This window comes from Oncorhynchus clarkii, chromosome 9 (assembly GCF_045791955.1).
Source record: "Oncorhynchus clarkii lewisi isolate Uvic-CL-2024 chromosome 9, UVic_Ocla_1.0, whole genome shotgun sequence".
Lineage (NCBI taxonomy): Eukaryota > Metazoa > Chordata > Actinopteri > Salmoniformes > Salmonidae > Oncorhynchus > Oncorhynchus clarkii.
This window is the reverse complement of record NC_092155.1, coordinates 15,983,668-16,001,045: the sequence shown is the minus strand read 5'-3', so window position 1 is coordinate 16,001,045 and position 17,378 is coordinate 15,983,668. Positions and strand designations below refer to the sequence as shown.

At 40.7% G+C, this 17,378-nt stretch overlaps 1 protein-coding gene across 2 annotated transcripts; it reads right to left on the bottom strand.

Annotated features, from left to right (window-relative positions):
- Window positions 1-8,205: 8,205 nt before the first annotated feature.
- On the bottom strand, window positions 8,206-17,074 carry LOC139417114 (CD48 antigen-like). 2 transcript variants are annotated; one of them, XM_071166357.1, is made up of 7 exons: window positions 16,895-17,074; window positions 12,954-13,253; window positions 12,485-12,754; window positions 11,488-11,607; window positions 11,201-11,232; window positions 9,124-9,195; window positions 8,716-8,973 (listed from the first exon to the last, which is right to left on the bottom strand). In XM_071166357.1, the coding sequence occupies exons 1-7, from the start codon at window positions 16,959-16,961 to the stop codon at window positions 8,896-8,898; spliced, it is 939 nt and encodes a 312-aa protein (XP_071022458.1). In that variant the 5' UTR covers window positions 16,962-17,074; the 3' UTR covers window positions 8,716-8,895. The 2 variants fall into 2 exon arrangements, with proteins under 2 accessions (XP_071022459.1, XP_071022458.1); XM_071166358.1 differs by lacking the exon at window positions 11,488-11,607 and having other exon boundaries at window positions 8,206-8,973.
- Window positions 17,075-17,378: the final 304 nt, after the last annotated feature.

Sequence of the window (17,378 nt, the reverse complement as noted above, 5' to 3'; positions counted from 1 at the left end):
TGTACCCCCTCATAATGTTACCAGGTAGGTCAAAATGTCATCCCACCAAAACAAGCCGAAATTTCAGGCGTTCTTTTCATACAGCTCTTACACTAAAACCTCTTACTGGGCTTTAAAACTTTTCGTATTGCAAATTTTCTGTCCGATTTTTGATTGCTTATTCAGAATCAGTGAATAATTGGTCATCCTGAACTAGGTTTAGGTTGAATTTGCCAGTTGTGGCTCACTTGCTAACTACTGTAACAAGCTAGTTTGGAGACTGTTTGGATGTGAATGGACTAGAATGCCACAACACTGGTTTGGAGAGATGCAGAAGAAGTGAGAGGACTGCATGAGGAGATGGCTGGGACTAGTGGATAAGCTATCCTGACTGCTAATGTTATTCTTCTAGCACCTTTATGGCAGCATAATAGCATCACCCAAGTGGGTGCTACATAAAGTTAGTGAAGAAGAGTGGCTAGCCAGCTAAGCTAACTATCACCAGCCCAGATCACAGAGGACATGAGGGGACAGCATGGTGCCCTGCTGAGGCTACAGACACTGACTGTCTTTCTCCCCTGACCAGCTCCCTCCTCCACTCATAGTATCACAAGTATATCAATGGTCCCTCGGATCTCAATGACATCAGATCTGCTTCTCTGATCATGCATCATCTTTTCTAGTTCCATTACTCTCAGAATTTAAATTTTGTTTTGCTCCCATTTATGCAACCAAACTAGGGCAACATGTAGCCTAGTGGTTAGGAGTAACCAAAAGGTTGCTGGTTCAAATCCCCGAACCGACAAAGATAAAAATCTGTCTGTGCTTTGAGCAAGCACTTAACCCTAATTGCTCCTGTAAATCATTCTGGATTAGAGCGGCTGCTATATTACTAAAATGTCAAAACTAAAAAATGAATGAACCAACAAACAATACAATTCAATACACAATACAATGCAGATACAATTGCTGTAGCTGCAGATAAAATACATTATATTACACCATATCATTGTTCAAAAATATGTTACAAATCATATCACAATTATTTATATAGCCCTTCTTACATCAGCCGATATCTCAAAGTGCTGTACAGAAACCCAGCCTAAAACCCCAAACAGCAAGCAATGCAGGTGTAGAAGCACGGTGACTAGGAAAAACTCCCTAGAAAGGCCAAAACCTAGGAAGAAACCTAGAGAGAAACCAGGCTATGAGGGGTGGCCAGTCCTCTTCTGGCTGTGCCGGGTGGAGATTATAACAGAACATGGCCAAGATGTTCAAATGTTCATAAATTACCAGCATGGTCAAATAATAATAATCACAGTAGTTGTCGAGGGTGCAGCAAGTCAGCACCTCAGGAGTAAATGTCAGTTGGCTTTTCATAGCCGATCATTAAGAGTATCTCTAACGCTCCTGCAGTCGCTAGAGAGTTGAAAACAGCAGGTTTGGGACAGGTAGCACATCCAGTAAACAGGTCAGGGTTCCATAGCCGCAGGCAGAACAGTTGAAACTGGAGCAGCAGCACGGCCAGGTGGATTGGGGACAGCAAGGAGTCATCGTGCCAGGTAGTCCTGAGGCATGGTCCTAGGACTCAGGTCCTCCGAGAGAGAGAAAGAAAGAGAGAAAGAGAGAATTAGAGAGAGCATACTTAAATTCACACAGGACACCAGATAAGACAGGAGAAGTACTCCAGATATAACAAACTGACCCAAGCTCCCCGACACATAAACTACTGCAGCATAAATACTGTAGGCTGAGACAGGAGGGGTCAGGAGACACTGTGGCCCCATCCAATGATACCCCCGGACAGGGCCAAACAGGAAGGATATAACCCCACCCACTTTGCCAAAGCACAGCAAACCCTCTTTTCTAGGTCAACCTCATCATACAGTAGGTCACATCAACAGGTCCAGCTGCTGCTGACAATGGACATTTCCAGTCAACAAATGCAGGAATGAGCTTATTGCATTCTGCCTCTTCATTGGAAACAGAAAAACACCATCAGGCTCAGAGATGTGTAGAGCAGGGTGGGGAAATGATGTATAAAGAGAATAAAAATAAAATGGTGATGTAGAGATTCCAATTTGCGAGCCTGAATTTGTTATGGGAGTGCAAATCCAAACGTATGTGAAACAGTGACCAAACAGGGACCATCACCAAAATGGCATTCTGAAATCAACACTAAAAATGGCATCACCATAGTCTCCAGACCGTGCCGAGTTCAACGAGACGCCCGCTTGACCATAGCTCGCTCTGAGTGCATCAACCGTGAAAAAAGCAGGCTCAAAATGAAGCCTGGCCCTAAATTCCAGGGGCTTTTGGGGGACAGCGGCGGAACCGTTAGGTTTAGAAGGACAATTCAACCACAGGAATGTTCCTAAGGTCCTCCCGATCTGTGCCAGCCTAACTTTGACCGTGTGGCATTAACCCTTAACAGGAAAACATAGTTTTCTGATCTCACAGATTACAATGACATCTCTCCCCATAGGAATACATTGCCTGCTCCCCTAAATTCAACCTAGAGCATATGTGGGTTAATAATGCCTTATGAACCTGTCTTCAATAACAATCCATCAGGCCACTATGAGGTGTGTCGATTCTAAGCTTCCTGGAGCAGCCGGAAGTGGTTAAATTCACCCGAAAGGTATTTTGATGTACATAACCTGCAAATATGAAAATGACTGCATTCAACCCTGTGTAGATCAGTCAATTCTTAACATAAAGACTTTAAACTCGGAATCCTGTAAGAGCAAGATATGTGTTTACTTATAGCTTCCTGTGCCAACCGGAAGTACCTTTAATTGTGTCACGAACCTCGCCGAGGATGGTGCCTCTTCCTGTTCGGGCGGTGCTCGGCGGTCGTCGTCGCCGGCCTATTAGCTGCCATCGATTCCCTTTCCGTTTGTTTTGGGTTATTGGTTAATTGGGTACACCTGTTTTGTATTAGGATTTGTTTGTAGGGTATTTAGGGGCACTAGGCCCGCTGGGTATTTGTGCGGGCTTGTTGTTGTTACTCTGTGTTTTGTTGGTGTGATTTATTATTGTATTTATTCTCCGGACTGTTTAGTCCTGGTGTTGTTTTGGACTAGCAACGTATTTACGCCTTGTGTGTTGGCGTGACTGTTTTTGTTGCGCTGGGGAATAAATCTGAGGAAAACGACTGTACCCTGCTCTCTGCGCCTGATTCCACCCACCACACCTAGTAGATCGTAACAAATTGGGGTCACAGTGTCTGTTTCGAAGGGTTAAAAAAGTCACATCTTTCCAAAACTTCATATGTGTGACTAGGTAACCCTCATGAACTGTAAATCAGTCATTTCTCCCAACAAATGTCAAAGAAAAACCTCACACGCACACACACACAGCAAGGATGGAGTGGCAAAGTGCGGTGCTTAAAGACACAAAGAGCCTGCAATGGCATTTCCATATTCTCAAGGCCGTGCCGAGTTTAACGAGATGCCCTGCTTGACCGTAGCTCGCTCTGAGTGCAGCGACCGTGAAAAAAGTAGGCCCAAAATGAAGCCTGGCCCTAAATGTCATTTGCTTTTGGGTGACAGTGAGAGAACCGTTAGGGTGAAAAGCACAATTCGACCTCAGGTACGTTCCTGAGGTCCTCCCGATCTGTGCAAGCCTAACCTTGACCGTGTGGCATTAACCCTTAACAGTTAAAATAAGGTGTTTACATCAAACAGTTTGCATTGACTTATCTCCCCATAGGAATACATTGCCTGCAACCCTAAATTCAACCTGAAGCCTATGTGGGTTATGAATGCCGTATGAACCTGTCTTCGATGACAATCTATCAGGCCACTATGAGGTCTACCTGTGTTGATTCTAAGCTTCCTGAAGCAACCGGAAGTGATTAAATTCACCCTAAAAGTGTTTTGATATACATAACCTGCAATTATGAAAATCACTGCATTCAACCTTATGTAGACAGTCAATTGTAAACATAAAGACTTAAAACTCAGGATTCTGTAAGAGCCTACCCCAATGAGGATATGTGTTCACATTCAGCTTCCTGTAACAACCGGAAGTGCCTTAAAATGGTGTCATAGTTGCTGTTTCGAAGGGTTAAAAAAGTCAGATATTTTTAAAACTTCATATGTGTGAATAAGCAACCCTCATGAACTGTAACTCAGTCATTTTTCCCAACAGGTGTCAAATAAAATCTCTCTCTCACACACACACACACAGCAAGGATGGAGTGACCAAGTGCGGTGCTTAAAGACACACAGAGACTGCAATGATATTTCCATATTCTCAAGGCCGTACCGAATTTAACGAGATGCCCCGCTTGACCGTAGCTCGCTCTGACTGCAGCGACAGTGAAAAAAGTAGGTCCAAAATGAAGCCTGACCCTAAATTTCATTTGCTTTTGGGTGACAGTGAGAGAACCATTAGGGTGAGAAGCACATTTCGACCTCAGGTACGTTCCTGAGGTCCTCCCGATCTGTGCAAGCCTAACCTTGACCGTGTGGCATTAACCCTTAACAGTAAATCAGAGTTTTTAACAGATTACAATGACATCTGTCCTTATAGGAATACATTGCCTGCTAACCTAAATTCAACCTAGAGCCTATGTGGGTTAATAATGCCTTACGAACCTGTCTTCGATGACAATCCATCAGGCCACTATGAGGTCTACTTGTGTCGATTCTAAGCTTCCTGAAGCAACCGGAAGTGGTTAAAATCACCCTAAAAGTGTTTTTCCATACCCAACCTGATGTTTGATAGAAATAGTGCATTCAACCCTGTGTAAATCAGTCAGTTCTTAACGGATTCTGTAAAAGCATACCCCGATGAGGATATGTGTTTACTTTTAGCTTCGGGTGCCAACCGGAAGTGCCATAATTGGTGTCATAGGGGCTGTTTCGAAGGGTTAAAAAAGTCAGATCTTTCCAAAACTTCATATGTGTGATTAGGCAACCCTCATTAACTGCAAATCAGTCATGTCTCCCATAAAATTTCCAAGAAAAACTCACACACACACACACACAGCTTGGACGGAGGGACACAGTGTGGTGCGTAGAGACAGACAGAGCCTGCAATAGTTAACTTTGTTCGAACTATTAAAGAACCGTCAGACCTAGGGTTCTGAAACTTTAGAAATCGGTTCTAGAGCCCAGGTCGATCACCCAGTGCGTGGTGAGTTATGTGGCTCTAGAAGGTTCTTGGACCGAGAAACAGCCTCGTACATTTGCAATAACGTCAATTAATTTTGACATCACGAAAATGACGACATTTAGAAATGTCCCAGAGTCGCAAGACTAGGTGAATTGCAACCGCCTCGGCCCATAGAGACGGACCCCAACGTTTCTGTCCGATAACTCATTCAAAGACCCCGTGGCAAGGCATGGAAAAAAGTGGATTTTCAGCACCAATTAAGGTCTTGCTCGGGCACCGAATGACCTATCGAGCCGAAACTTGGGATTCGGGGTCGCCTCAGCTAGGCCTACACATAATGTCAGAACTGGACCCGCAGCTAGAACGTAACTTTGTGTTTTATGTTTTTATTATGGTTTGAACAGAAGGCGCTGCGAATTTTGGGCCAGCTCTGAAATATGTGATAGTTGGCTTCTAAACGAGTTGGAAAAAGTGGGTGTGGGATCAGTTTGTATCAGTTTGGTGTCAGAATGATATCTAATTGACTGATGGACGGTGACTTGCTGGCTGACTTTTGTCCATTTGCAATATGTTTAAACAGTGAGGTACCATCACCAAAATGATATTCTGAAATCAACACCAACGAGCGATGGAGAGGAACCACTATCACTGTCCGGCCATCTCGAGTTCATCAGGCCAGTCAATTTGGCAATTCTGCTGTATTTTTGAGATTGACAAATTCGTGATGATAAATGCCCATTGAAACATATTGCAAACGCACTGTGCGTTTGCAATATGATTCAACAGTGAAAAAACAACACCAAATGGACATGATGAAATCAACACAACGGGCGATGGAGAGGAACCACTATCACTGCCCGGCCATCCCGAGTTCATCAGGCCAGTCAATTTTGCATTTCTGCAGTATGTTTGAGCATGCCAAATTCATGATGGTAAATGCCCATTGAAACATATTGCAAATGCACAGTGCACTGTCACTGCCCGGCCATCCCGAGTTCATCAGGCCAGTCAGTTTTCCACTTTCAAATCTTTCATATTGCATTTGGACATTTCTTATGGCTTGTGGCAAAAAAAAGAAGTTACTTTTGACTTCGACTTTTGATTTCCTATGAAATCATATTACAAATGGACAAGTAAAATAAAAAAATTATGATAATCAAATATGACAAATGTATGTTCATACAGTTCTTTTACATGTGTAATTGACAAAAAATCGAAAGAATTTCGTAAAACGGTGCAGAAAGCACTTTTTTAAGGAGGTGATACGTTTTTGAATTTGTTTTCACATTTTCGACTTTTGACTTCCTATGAAATCATATTGCAAATGGACAAAACATATGCCTCGTGGACAAATAAAAAAATGATGATAATAAAATATGACTAAAGTATGTTGATACAGTTCTTATACATGTGTAATTGACACAAAAATCGAAAGAATTTTGAAAAACGCTCCAGAAAACACTTTTTTAAGGGGGTGAAAAGTTTTTTTTTTTTTTTTCAAATTTTCAAAATGTTACTCTTGGGTCTTGACTTGTGTTACATTTGCAATATGAAAAATTACGGTTGACCGCACTCGCCATCTATTGGATTTTTGCTGTGTTACACTTGGCATTTGCCATATGGCATTTGCAATCAACTTTGAATGAAATGACCGTGTGTATATATGGTTGTTACAGTGCCAATATGTTCCCATTCATTTTTGTCCATTTCAGGGGGGAGTTTCCTTGCTAAAATGAAGATGCGTTGCAACTTATCTTTTGTGTGCTACGTGGAAAATAAAAGATATCACTTACTGCCTTGTTTAATGTCTGTCATAGAGTCCCTTACATGCTTATCATCCAGGTTCAACAAGTCACTACTTTCCACTGGGTACAGACACCAATCATCTGAACTACTAGATTTGATTTACAAATCTAGAGTTGTCAAATAATGTGAATTCAATGTGAAATCAACCCCCACAAATCAGCATGCCCTTGGATTTAGGTTAAAAGTTAGCTAAAAAAAGATGAAATGCCCTTACATTGCTGATTTGTTTGCAAATCCAATCACTTTTCCACGTTGATTCAATCTCCTCACACAGATTGTTTTGGAAACAATGTTAATTCAACCAATGTTTGACAAGTGGGTATGTACATCACATGTCTGTACCAAGGTGTGTTGGTATTTTGGGGCATTTTTACAGGTGTCGAAGCATCAAGCAGGTGGGTCCTACACTTTCGGGAGTTGAAAAAACAACCCAGCCTACCTATAGAGAGGAGCTGAACATTGTAGCCGTCAAACCAAAACTCCAGCCTACCTATAGAGAGGAGCTGAACATCATAGCCGTCAAACCAAAACTCCTGCCTACCTATAGAGAGGAGCTGAACATCGTAGCCGTCAAACCAAAACTCCAGCCTACCTATAGAGAGGAGGTAAACATCGTAGCCGTCAAACCAAAACTCCTGCCTACCTATAGGTTGTACCATCTATGCTCCCCCACTCACGCTACTGCCTACCCATACCGCCTCAATGCCCTATCATCTGAAGCTGTTGAAGCTAATCGCCCAAGAATCTGCCATATCCCTTTGTTTTTGTAAGTGACTATGAGGTTCTTAAATGAAAGTGCTTTATAAAATATATGTATTATTATTATTATTATTATGTCATATAAAGGATAATACACCGGAATGTTGTAATTCCTGTTTTTCTATCACTTGAAGGTAGCCTTTCTCAAACAGAATTCTACCCCGTCTCTGTATAATGATGAAGAATGTTTGTCCATAAGAAAGAGGGACTGTTAGCAGGCAAGGAACTGTGGCAGACAACCTTTGACCACTGTGAAACTGATAACAGGGAAGGAAGTCTCCCCACCTAGGGAGGGGAGAAACCTTGGGCTTGCAGTAGATTGTGTGACATATTGCAGGATGTGATAAGCAATGTATGCATAGGAGAAGACTTGTAAACTATAGTATCATTGTCTGAGAGGAGGAGGGTCATTTATGACGAAATGAGAGGTATATAAACCAATGTACATGAAATGATAGCCAGAGCTCTTGTAAATAAACGTTGCTGACTATTGTAGACTGGCCTCTGTCTGTTTCATTTCAACAAGAACCTTACAAATTCTTGGTAACAGACCGAGTAGTTTAATTGAAGTTCAGTTTATGAACATTGAACACATAATTATCTTAACAGAATCATTATATGATCTATGCATTATGATTGCTACAAATCGTTATATTTATTAGGATGTTCTCTCCCTTTTCTCAATATGTAAAGATGGTATTATTGTATTATTAAGGTCTATTCATTGTCTGATTTCACACAACAACAAAAGATAGTTAGTGAGTATATGATGAATTGATGTGAATGTGGCCTATGTGATTTCTACAAAGCATGTCTGTGGAATGTAAAACATTTTACTGTACAATAGACACATCTAAACTACAATAAATAGAAATAACTTGTTTTCAACTCTTGTAGTCCCACAGAAACACAAGTAATCTTTAAGAATATCATTTTGAATTGCCATTAGTCGTTAATACACAAATATAAACAGTTCATGCAACGATAGAACCTAACAAAAAGTTATGTAACACTGACTATCTTGAAAATAATAAGTTGTACCACACAATGACCATGAACAGACGAAGGTTGCAGTTCTGAACAAGTAAGAAAATAAAAACAGAAATGTGCAGGTTGTGATGAAGTGAAACTGTAACATCTATTACAGAAGGTACACATTTAGGATGCAGAAGATGCAGAGGGTTCTATATTTAAAGATGACCAGCTTATGACCACATCCTGTTCAGCTCACAGTACTTCCTGGTAGGAAGAACAGGGGGTTTCTGGCTGGCGTCCAAATGTGATCTTGTCATATAGAGTCTGCGACTAAATGTTAAAAGCAACCAAGAACAAATTGTTTCAGCATTATGTATACAATTTCCAAGTAGACTACATAGTCTCCCTTTCACACAGAGACTGTTTTATTTTATTTCTGTTCAAATATATCAGGTATGACCATTCATGTCTCGCTCTCACCTTGTTCAGTCTTGGGACAGCCAGATCATCTACGTTCTCATAGATGGACATTACCTGACTGTTTGTTCTTGTCTGGAATAAAAACAGAAAAAGGTACTTAAACCAATAAACAAAATGGATGAACATTGCACAAAAACACAAAAATACTGCCTATTTGTGCTGAAATATACACAGCAATCAGAAATTACAGTACACAGTATAGTGTAATACAGTACACATACAGTTGAAGTTGGAAGTTTACATACACTTTAGCCAAATACATTTAAACTTCGTTTTTCACAATTCCTGACATTTAGTCATAGTAAAAATCCCTGTCTGTCATGGCCGTCGTCGGAAGGAGACCAAGGTGAAGTGTGGTGAGTGTACATTTAGTTTTTATAGATATAAATGTCACCAACAAAACAAGAACCGAAGAAACAACCGTGAAGTTTAACAGGGCTATAGTGCCACTATCAAAGATAACTTCCCACAAATAGCAAAGGGAAAAAACGCTGCCTAAGTATGATTCCCAATCAGAGACAATGGTAGACAGCTGTCCCTGATTGAGAACCATACCCGGCCAAAATATAGAAATAAAAGAACATAGAATACAGAACATAGAATGCCCACCCAAATCACACCCTGACCAAACCAAAATAGAGACATAAAAAGCTCTCTAAGGTCAGGGCGTGACACTGTCTTAGGTCAGTTAGGATCACCAGTTTATTTTAAGAAAGTGAAATGTCAGAATAATATTGGAAATAATGATTTATTTCAGCTTTTATTTATTTCATCACATTCCCAGTGGGTCAGAAGTTTACATACACTCAATTAGTATTTGGTAACATTGCCTTTAAATTGTTTAACTTGGGTCAAACGTTTCGGGTAGCCTTCCACAAGCTTCCCACAATAAGATGGGGTGAATTTTGCCAAATTCCTCCTGTCAGAGCTAGTGTAACTGAGTCAGGTTTGTAAGCCTCCTTGCTAGCACATGCTTTTTCAGTTCTGCCCACAAATGTTCAATACGATTGAGGTCAGGGCTTTGTGATGGCCACTCCAATACCTTTACTTTGTTGTCCTTAAGCTATTTTGCCACAACTTTGGAAGTATGCTTGGGGTCATTGTCCATTTCCGACCAAGCTTTAACTTCCGGACTGAAGTCTTGAAATGTTGCTTCAATATATCCACATAATTATCCACATAATTTTCCTCCCTCATGACCAATCCCTTCTGTGCAAAGCACCCCCAAAACATGATGCTGCCACCCCCATGCTTCACGGTTGGGATGGTATTCTTCAGCTTGCAAGCCTCCCTCTTTTTCCTTCAAACATTACAATGGCCATTATGGACAAACAGTTATATTTTCGTTTCATCAGACCAAAGGACATTTCTCCAAAAAGTACGATCTTTGTCCCCATGTGCAGTTGCAAACCATAGCCTGGCTTTTTATGGCGGTTTTGGAGCAGTGACTTCTTCCTTGCTGAGCGGCCTTTCAGGTTATGTCGATATAGGACTCGTTTTACTGTCGATATAGATACTTTTTTAACTGTTTCCACCAGCATCTTCACAAGATCCTTTGCTGTTGTACTGGGAATTGATTTTCACGTTTCACACCAAAGTACATTCATCTCTCCTTCCTGAGTGGTATGACGGTTGCGTGGTCACATGGTGTTTATACTTACTATTGTTTGTACAGAGGAACGTGGTACCTTCAGGCATTTGGAAATTGCTCCCAAGGATGAACCAAACTTGTGGAGGTGTGCATTTTTTTCTGAGATCTTGGTTGATTTCTTTTGATTTTCCCATGATGTCAAGCAAAGAGGCACTGAGTTTGAAGGTAGGCCTTAAAATACATCCACAGGTACTCCTCTGAATTTCCCAAACTGTTTAAAGGCACTGTCAACTTTGTGCATGTAACCCTCTGACCCACTGGAATTGTGATACAGTTAATTATAAGTTAAATAATCTGTCTGTAACCAGTTGTTTGAAAAATGACTTAGTAGATGTCCTAACTGACTTGCCAAAACTATAGTTTGTTAACAAGAAATTTGTGGAGTGTTTGAAAAATGAGTACATAAGAACGGCAATGCATACTTACATCTTTCATTCTTGTGTCGTCAGTCAGAGCTGCTGTGTATGACAAGAACAAAATATCAACCAATCAGATAGATACTAGTCAGAATATCCACAAACATACCCAAGAATGAATAAATTACGCACTTCTGAGGTTCCATAATCTTTTTCCAATATCCATAATGTCCCTAAGGCCAACGTTTTGAAAAAATAATCTAATTAAGCGTATGCCACAACATAATAATCCTAAGAATACTTCCAGGGCCTAAAATGTCACTTTAAGTATAGATGAGACCCCTATGCTGTACATACCCGTGTTACAGCGCCCCCTGCAGTAATACATTGCCACAGCTACAGTGAGGATCAGCAACACAGCGACGCCTACTGGTACAACGATGTAGATCCTATACCACTCCATCCATGTATCATACTCTATAAACACAGATGTGATTAGACTGGTGTTTCTGAAACCTGCTCATGGAGACCCAAAGGGGTCCACGTTTCATTTCTTGCCCTAGACATGATTCCACTAATCAATTCATCATCATACCTTAGTGGAATCATGTGTGTAGTGTTAGTGCAACAACTAAAATGTGCACCCCTTTAGGTCCCCAGGACCAGGATTAAGAAATACTGAAGTGGTTTCCAGCTCCAGTCCTCTAGTACCCCCAACAGCACACATTTTATGTTGTAGCCCCAGACAAAAAAAACCTGAATTAACTCATTGAGGGCCTGATGATTAATGACAAGTAGAATCATGTGTGCTTGTCACCGGAGCTTCAATAAAAATGTGTACTGTTGGGTGTACTGGAGGACTGGAGCTGGGAACTACTGGATTAGACTATGCAATATGCTAAAGCCTACAGAGTTCCAAATTACATCTACCCAATGTCCTCACATGTATTACATAATACTGTATATTACATCTACCCAATGTCATCACATGTATTACATAATACTGTATATTACATCTACCCAATGTCATCACATGTATTACATAATACTGTATATTATATTTACCCAATGTCCTCACATGTATTACATAATACTGTGTATTATATCTACCCAATGTCATCACATATATTACACAATACTGTATATTACATCTACACAATGTCATCACATGTATTACATAATACTGTATATTATGTCTATTCAATGTCATCACATATATTGCATAATACGGTATATTATATCTAACCAATGTCATCACATGTACTACATAATACTGTATATTATATTTCACAACATAAGCATAGAAGCACACTATATGAAAAGTGTATGTTGGATTGTTATTATATCTAGTTACCTGGGGTGGTTGTGTCATTACTACACTTTACTGTTGCTGAGGCAGATTTCTCACTGACTGAGTTGGAGGCAGTGCAGGTTACACTGATGTCTCCGTCTGCAGGTGACAGAGAGAAGTGTATCTGCTCGTCGTCCCTGTACGTCTCATTCCCTCTCTCCCAGGTGTAGGAGAGTTTGGAGCCGACTGACACGTTGCACAGCAGCCACACTGAACAGGACTGGTTGGCCAATAGCGTGATCTCCTTCTGGATCACCACCTTGGATATAGGCTCTGAGAGAGAGAGAGAGAGAGAGAGAGAGAGAGAGAGAGAGAGAGAGAGAGAGAGAGAGAGAGAGAGAGAGAGAGAGAAAAAAAAAACAGAGAGAAAACGAGAGAGAGACAGAAGGAGAGATAATTATTCTAAATGGACCATACCTCCAGGAGAAAGACAATACAAGATAAAAAGATGGAATAACACAAAGCAGCCTACCATGGACTTGAAGATGGATGGTCTTGGTTGGAATCTGTCTTCCTTTGTTTGATGCGGCAGAAACTAGAAATTCCCCTGAGTCTTGCAGTGACAGTTCTTGGATTGTTAAACTGAAGTTACTGTCGTTCATCTCTAGTCTCCCCTTAAACTGTGATCTTGGTAAGGAAATGTTCCTATCAAATTCTACAATGACCATTTTTTTATACTTCCACTCCACTGACTTGATACCTTCCCTTTCTAAGCCTGAGGGCAGCTCCACTGAGTCCCCCACTGCTTTGTTGAACAGAGAAATACCCACACCTGAAACACACAAATACACATCATGACATTCTGACATTGATCAATGGTTACACTTTTCACTACAGGGCTCTAATTACTGTGTAATTTTTACTCATGTAAGTACAGTGTAGAAGATATTGTAATTACTCATTGTTCACTGTACACAGTGTGCCGACGGTGTGCCTACACAAATAATGACACAATAATACACTGCAATGTAAAGTCTTACCCCATCAATGAATAGGTTATAATGGACTTCATTTAAATAGCACTTTTCAAAGTTTATATACTGTATACTGCATGACACTTTACATATCTGCATTTAACATATCTGTACATATTTGAGTGTGTGGGTCTACTTTACTTTATTCAAGTCCACTCCTCCCCAACATTCAGCAGAGCAGGACGAGATTACAGGAAAAGAGAAGTGGGGGTGGATCTTTATCAATAAATGCTCCTCTGCTCACGTCTAAGTACAAATCAACTATGTGGAAATGCAAACACCACATGTAAGAGACTTTGGATCCTTGAAAGTGCTACATAAATACCATGTATTATTATTATTATTACTATTACTATTATTATTATTAATGTTATTATTAATTGTACTATTACTTTATTATTATTATTACATAATGTGTTTACTGTGTAATTATGCACCAGAAATGAATCATACTGTCACACCCAGATCTGTTTCACCTGTCTTTGTGCTTGTCCCCTCCCCCTCCAGGTGTCACCCATCTTGCCCATTATCTCCAGTGTATTTATACCTGTGTTCTCTGTTTGTCTGTTGCCAGTTCGTCTAGACTTGTCAGGTCTTACCAGTGTGCTTTCCTGTCTTCATGTTTGTCAAGTTCTGTTTCCTAGTTTTCCCGGTTCTGACATTTCTGCCTACCCTGACCCCAATCCTGCCTGCCGCCCTGTACCTGCCTGACTCTGACCTGATCACAAACCCCTGCGTGTTGTCATAACTTTCCTTCCTGGGTGAGGATCAGAGAGATCCCCCTCTCCCACCAGAGAGGAAGGGGGGGAAGTGGGGGCAGTTGGACAGTTTTATGAGTGTCACAAATACCTTACAGGAACTCTCTCTCTCCCACTATGCAGAAATGAAAGTAAAAAATTCCTTTGTTACAACAGAGAGACATTTTGCAGTACTGTAACATCAAAAGATTGGACATTGAAACGATATTTCTAACGTAAATAATGTGGGAAATGGTTGGTGAGACTTAAACAAAAATCAAATCAGTTGTTGTTTTGTGATATCATTAAGGACGGTATAACTAAATAACTGTATCTCGCCTTGGAAGGCGATGCTCAGAAATACAGTGTAGACATTGTTGATGTTGTAAATGACTATTTAATTGCCAAGAAACTGAAGATCTCGTACAACGCTGTGTACTACTCCCTTCACAGAATAGCGCAAACTGGCTCAAACCAGAATAGAAAGAGGAGTGGGAGGCTCCGGTGCACAACTGAGCGATAGGACAAGTACATTAGTGTCCTGTTTAAGAAACAGACGCCTCACAAGTCCTCAACTGGCAGCTTCATTAAATAGTACCCGCAAAACACCAGACTCAACATCAACAGTGAAGAGGCGACTCCAGAATCCAGTAAATCATCTGAGAACTGTACTATCCGCCTCTTGTGTCTGCATCTGGGTCAATATATGGAGTCGTGATACATACACTGCATGGGCAACATAATACATTCATGGCAGTCTACTATTAATCACATATCATTAACCTTTAAACAATGTCTTCTTTCCTGAAGTAAGAATAAAATAATAAAATAATACAGTTACAACAAAGCAAAATGTAATATGTCGAACATAACAGCAGTTGTTCTTGTCCTGAAAAAAGTATTCAGACCCCTTGACTTATTCCAAATCTTATTGCGTTACAACCTTACTCTAAAATGGATTAAATTGTTATTCCCCTCATCAATCTATACACAATACCCCATCATTACAAAGCAAAAACAGGTTTCTATAAATGTGTGCAAATGTATAAAGAATACACAACTGAAATATCACATTTACATAAGCATTACTCTAGGCCTGGGGGCCTGATTGGTGTCACACTTTTCTCCATCCATAGCAAACACAGCTGATTTAAACAAATTACATTTAAAACTGAAGATCATGATTAGTTGATTATTGGAGTCAGGTGTGTTAGCTGGGGCTGGGGAAAAGGTGTGACACCAATCACGCCCCCGAGGACTGGAGTTGCCCAGGCTTGCTTTACTCAGTACTTTGTTGAAGCACCTTTGGCAGCCAATACAGCATCAAGTCTTCTTGGGTATGACGCTACAAGCTTGGCGCACCTGTACTTGTGCTTTCCTCCCATCGCTGCACAGCTATTTTCAGGTCTCTCCAGAGATGTTCGATCAGGTTGATGTCCGAGCTCTGGCTGCGCCACTCAAGGACATTCAGAGACTTGTCCCAAAGCCACTCCTGCGTTGTCTTGGCTGTGTGCTTAGGGTCATTGTCCTGTCAGAAAGCAAACCTGCACCCCAGTCTGAGGTCCTGGGCACTCTGGAGCAGGTTTTCATGGAGGATATCTTTGTACTTTGCTCTGTTCATCTTTCCCTTGATCCTGACTAGTCTCCCAGTCCCTTTCACTGAAAAACATCCACACAGCATGATGCTGCCACCACCATGCTTCACCGTAGGGATGGTACCAGGGTTCTTCCAGATGTAACAGTTGGAATTTAGACCAAATAGTTCAATCTTGGTTTCATCAGAACAGAGAATCTTGTTTCTCATGGTCTGAGTGTCCTTCAGGTGTTTTTGGCAAACTCCAAGGCCTGATTGGTGGAGTGCTGCAGAGATGATTGACCTGGAAGTTTCAGTTTGGCCAGGTGGCCAGCTCTAGGAAGAGTTTTGGTGGTTCCAAACTTCTTCCATTTAAGAATGATGGAGGCCACTGTGTTCTTTGGGACCTTCAATGAAGCAGACATTTTTTGGTACCATTCCCAGATCTGTGCCTCTGACAAAACCTTCGACCTCATGGCTTGGTTTTTGCTCTGACATGCACTGCCAACTGGGGTACCTTATGTAGACAGGTGTGTGCCTTTCCAAATCATGTCCAATTAATTTAATTTAGCACAGGTGGACTCCAATCAAGTTGTTAAAAACATCTCAAGGATGATCAATGGAAACACGATCCACCTGAGCTGAATTTCGAGTCTCATAGCAAAAGGTCTGAATACTTATGTAAGTAAGGAATCAGTTTTTTATTTTAAATAATTGTTCAAGAAATTCTAAAAACCTGTTTTTGCATTGTCATTGTTGGGCATTGTGTGTAGATTTATGAGAATGTGTATTTATTTATTCCATTTTAGAATCATGATGTAACTTAAGAAAATGTGGAAAAAGGGAAGGGGTCTGAATACTTTCTGAATGCACTGTAGATGATATACAGATGGTCAAATTATCAAGAAACTATCAGTTGATAAGCAACTGCTTGCTAAAATTAAGTTAAGGTTAGGTTTAGAATAATGGTTGGGGTAAAAGTTAAGGTTAGGATAAGGGTTAAAGTTAGAGTTAAAAACAAAGGAAGTTAACAGTTTAACTATTATTCCTAACTTTATCATGCAAGCAAGCAAATGTAATTGATACAAAACATGAGAAACAGAAAGTAAAGATTCCATACAATACCAACCATAGTGGAGGATAGAGAGTAGGAGTATTCCCTGTTTGGAGGAGGAGGAGAGGGGACCACCAGACATCTCTGTTAGGAGTTGTATGTCTGTTTCCTCTGGCTGTACGTCCTCCCTATCTCTCTGTGACTGACTGGTAGCTAGCTAGACTTGCGAAAACAAACAGAGAAGAGAGAGAGAGAGTAAAGAAGAGCGAGAAGAGATTTCCTTTGATGAGGGCTGCTGTTCTAGAATAGACTCGCTGTATGTTAGTTAAAAAGGAAGTCACACTGTATGGTGGTTCTCTGAAAACACCCCTCCATCAGCTTGAGAGTTAGACCATGAGGAGTGGGTGTGTTTGGGGTCTGTTACTATACTGATCAGACTTATGGTATTGTGAATGTTTCAGGACATATGTGGCAATTATTTTTTTCAGAAGGAGCCAGCAAAACTAGTTATGTGCTTTGGGTCATTTGACACTATTAGACATGCACGGATGGATATTCT

What these genes read in the sequence shown, in the direction of transcription:
- LOC139417114 (XM_071166357.1), bottom strand. Translation starts at nt 16,961, where the DNA reads ATGTCTGGTGGTCCCCTCTCCTCCTCCTCCAAACAGGGAATACTCCTA. An exon ending in CATCCATCTTCAAGTCCATG is followed by an intron (nt 12,755 to 12,953) that starts GTAGGCTGCTTT and finishes TCTCTCTCTCAG; the next exon opens with AGCCTATATCCAAGGTGGTG. An exon ending in CTGTCCCAAGACTGAACAAG is followed by an intron (nt 8,974 to 9,123) that starts GTGAGAGCGAGA and finishes TTTAACATTTAG; the next exon opens with TCGCAGACTCTATATGACAA.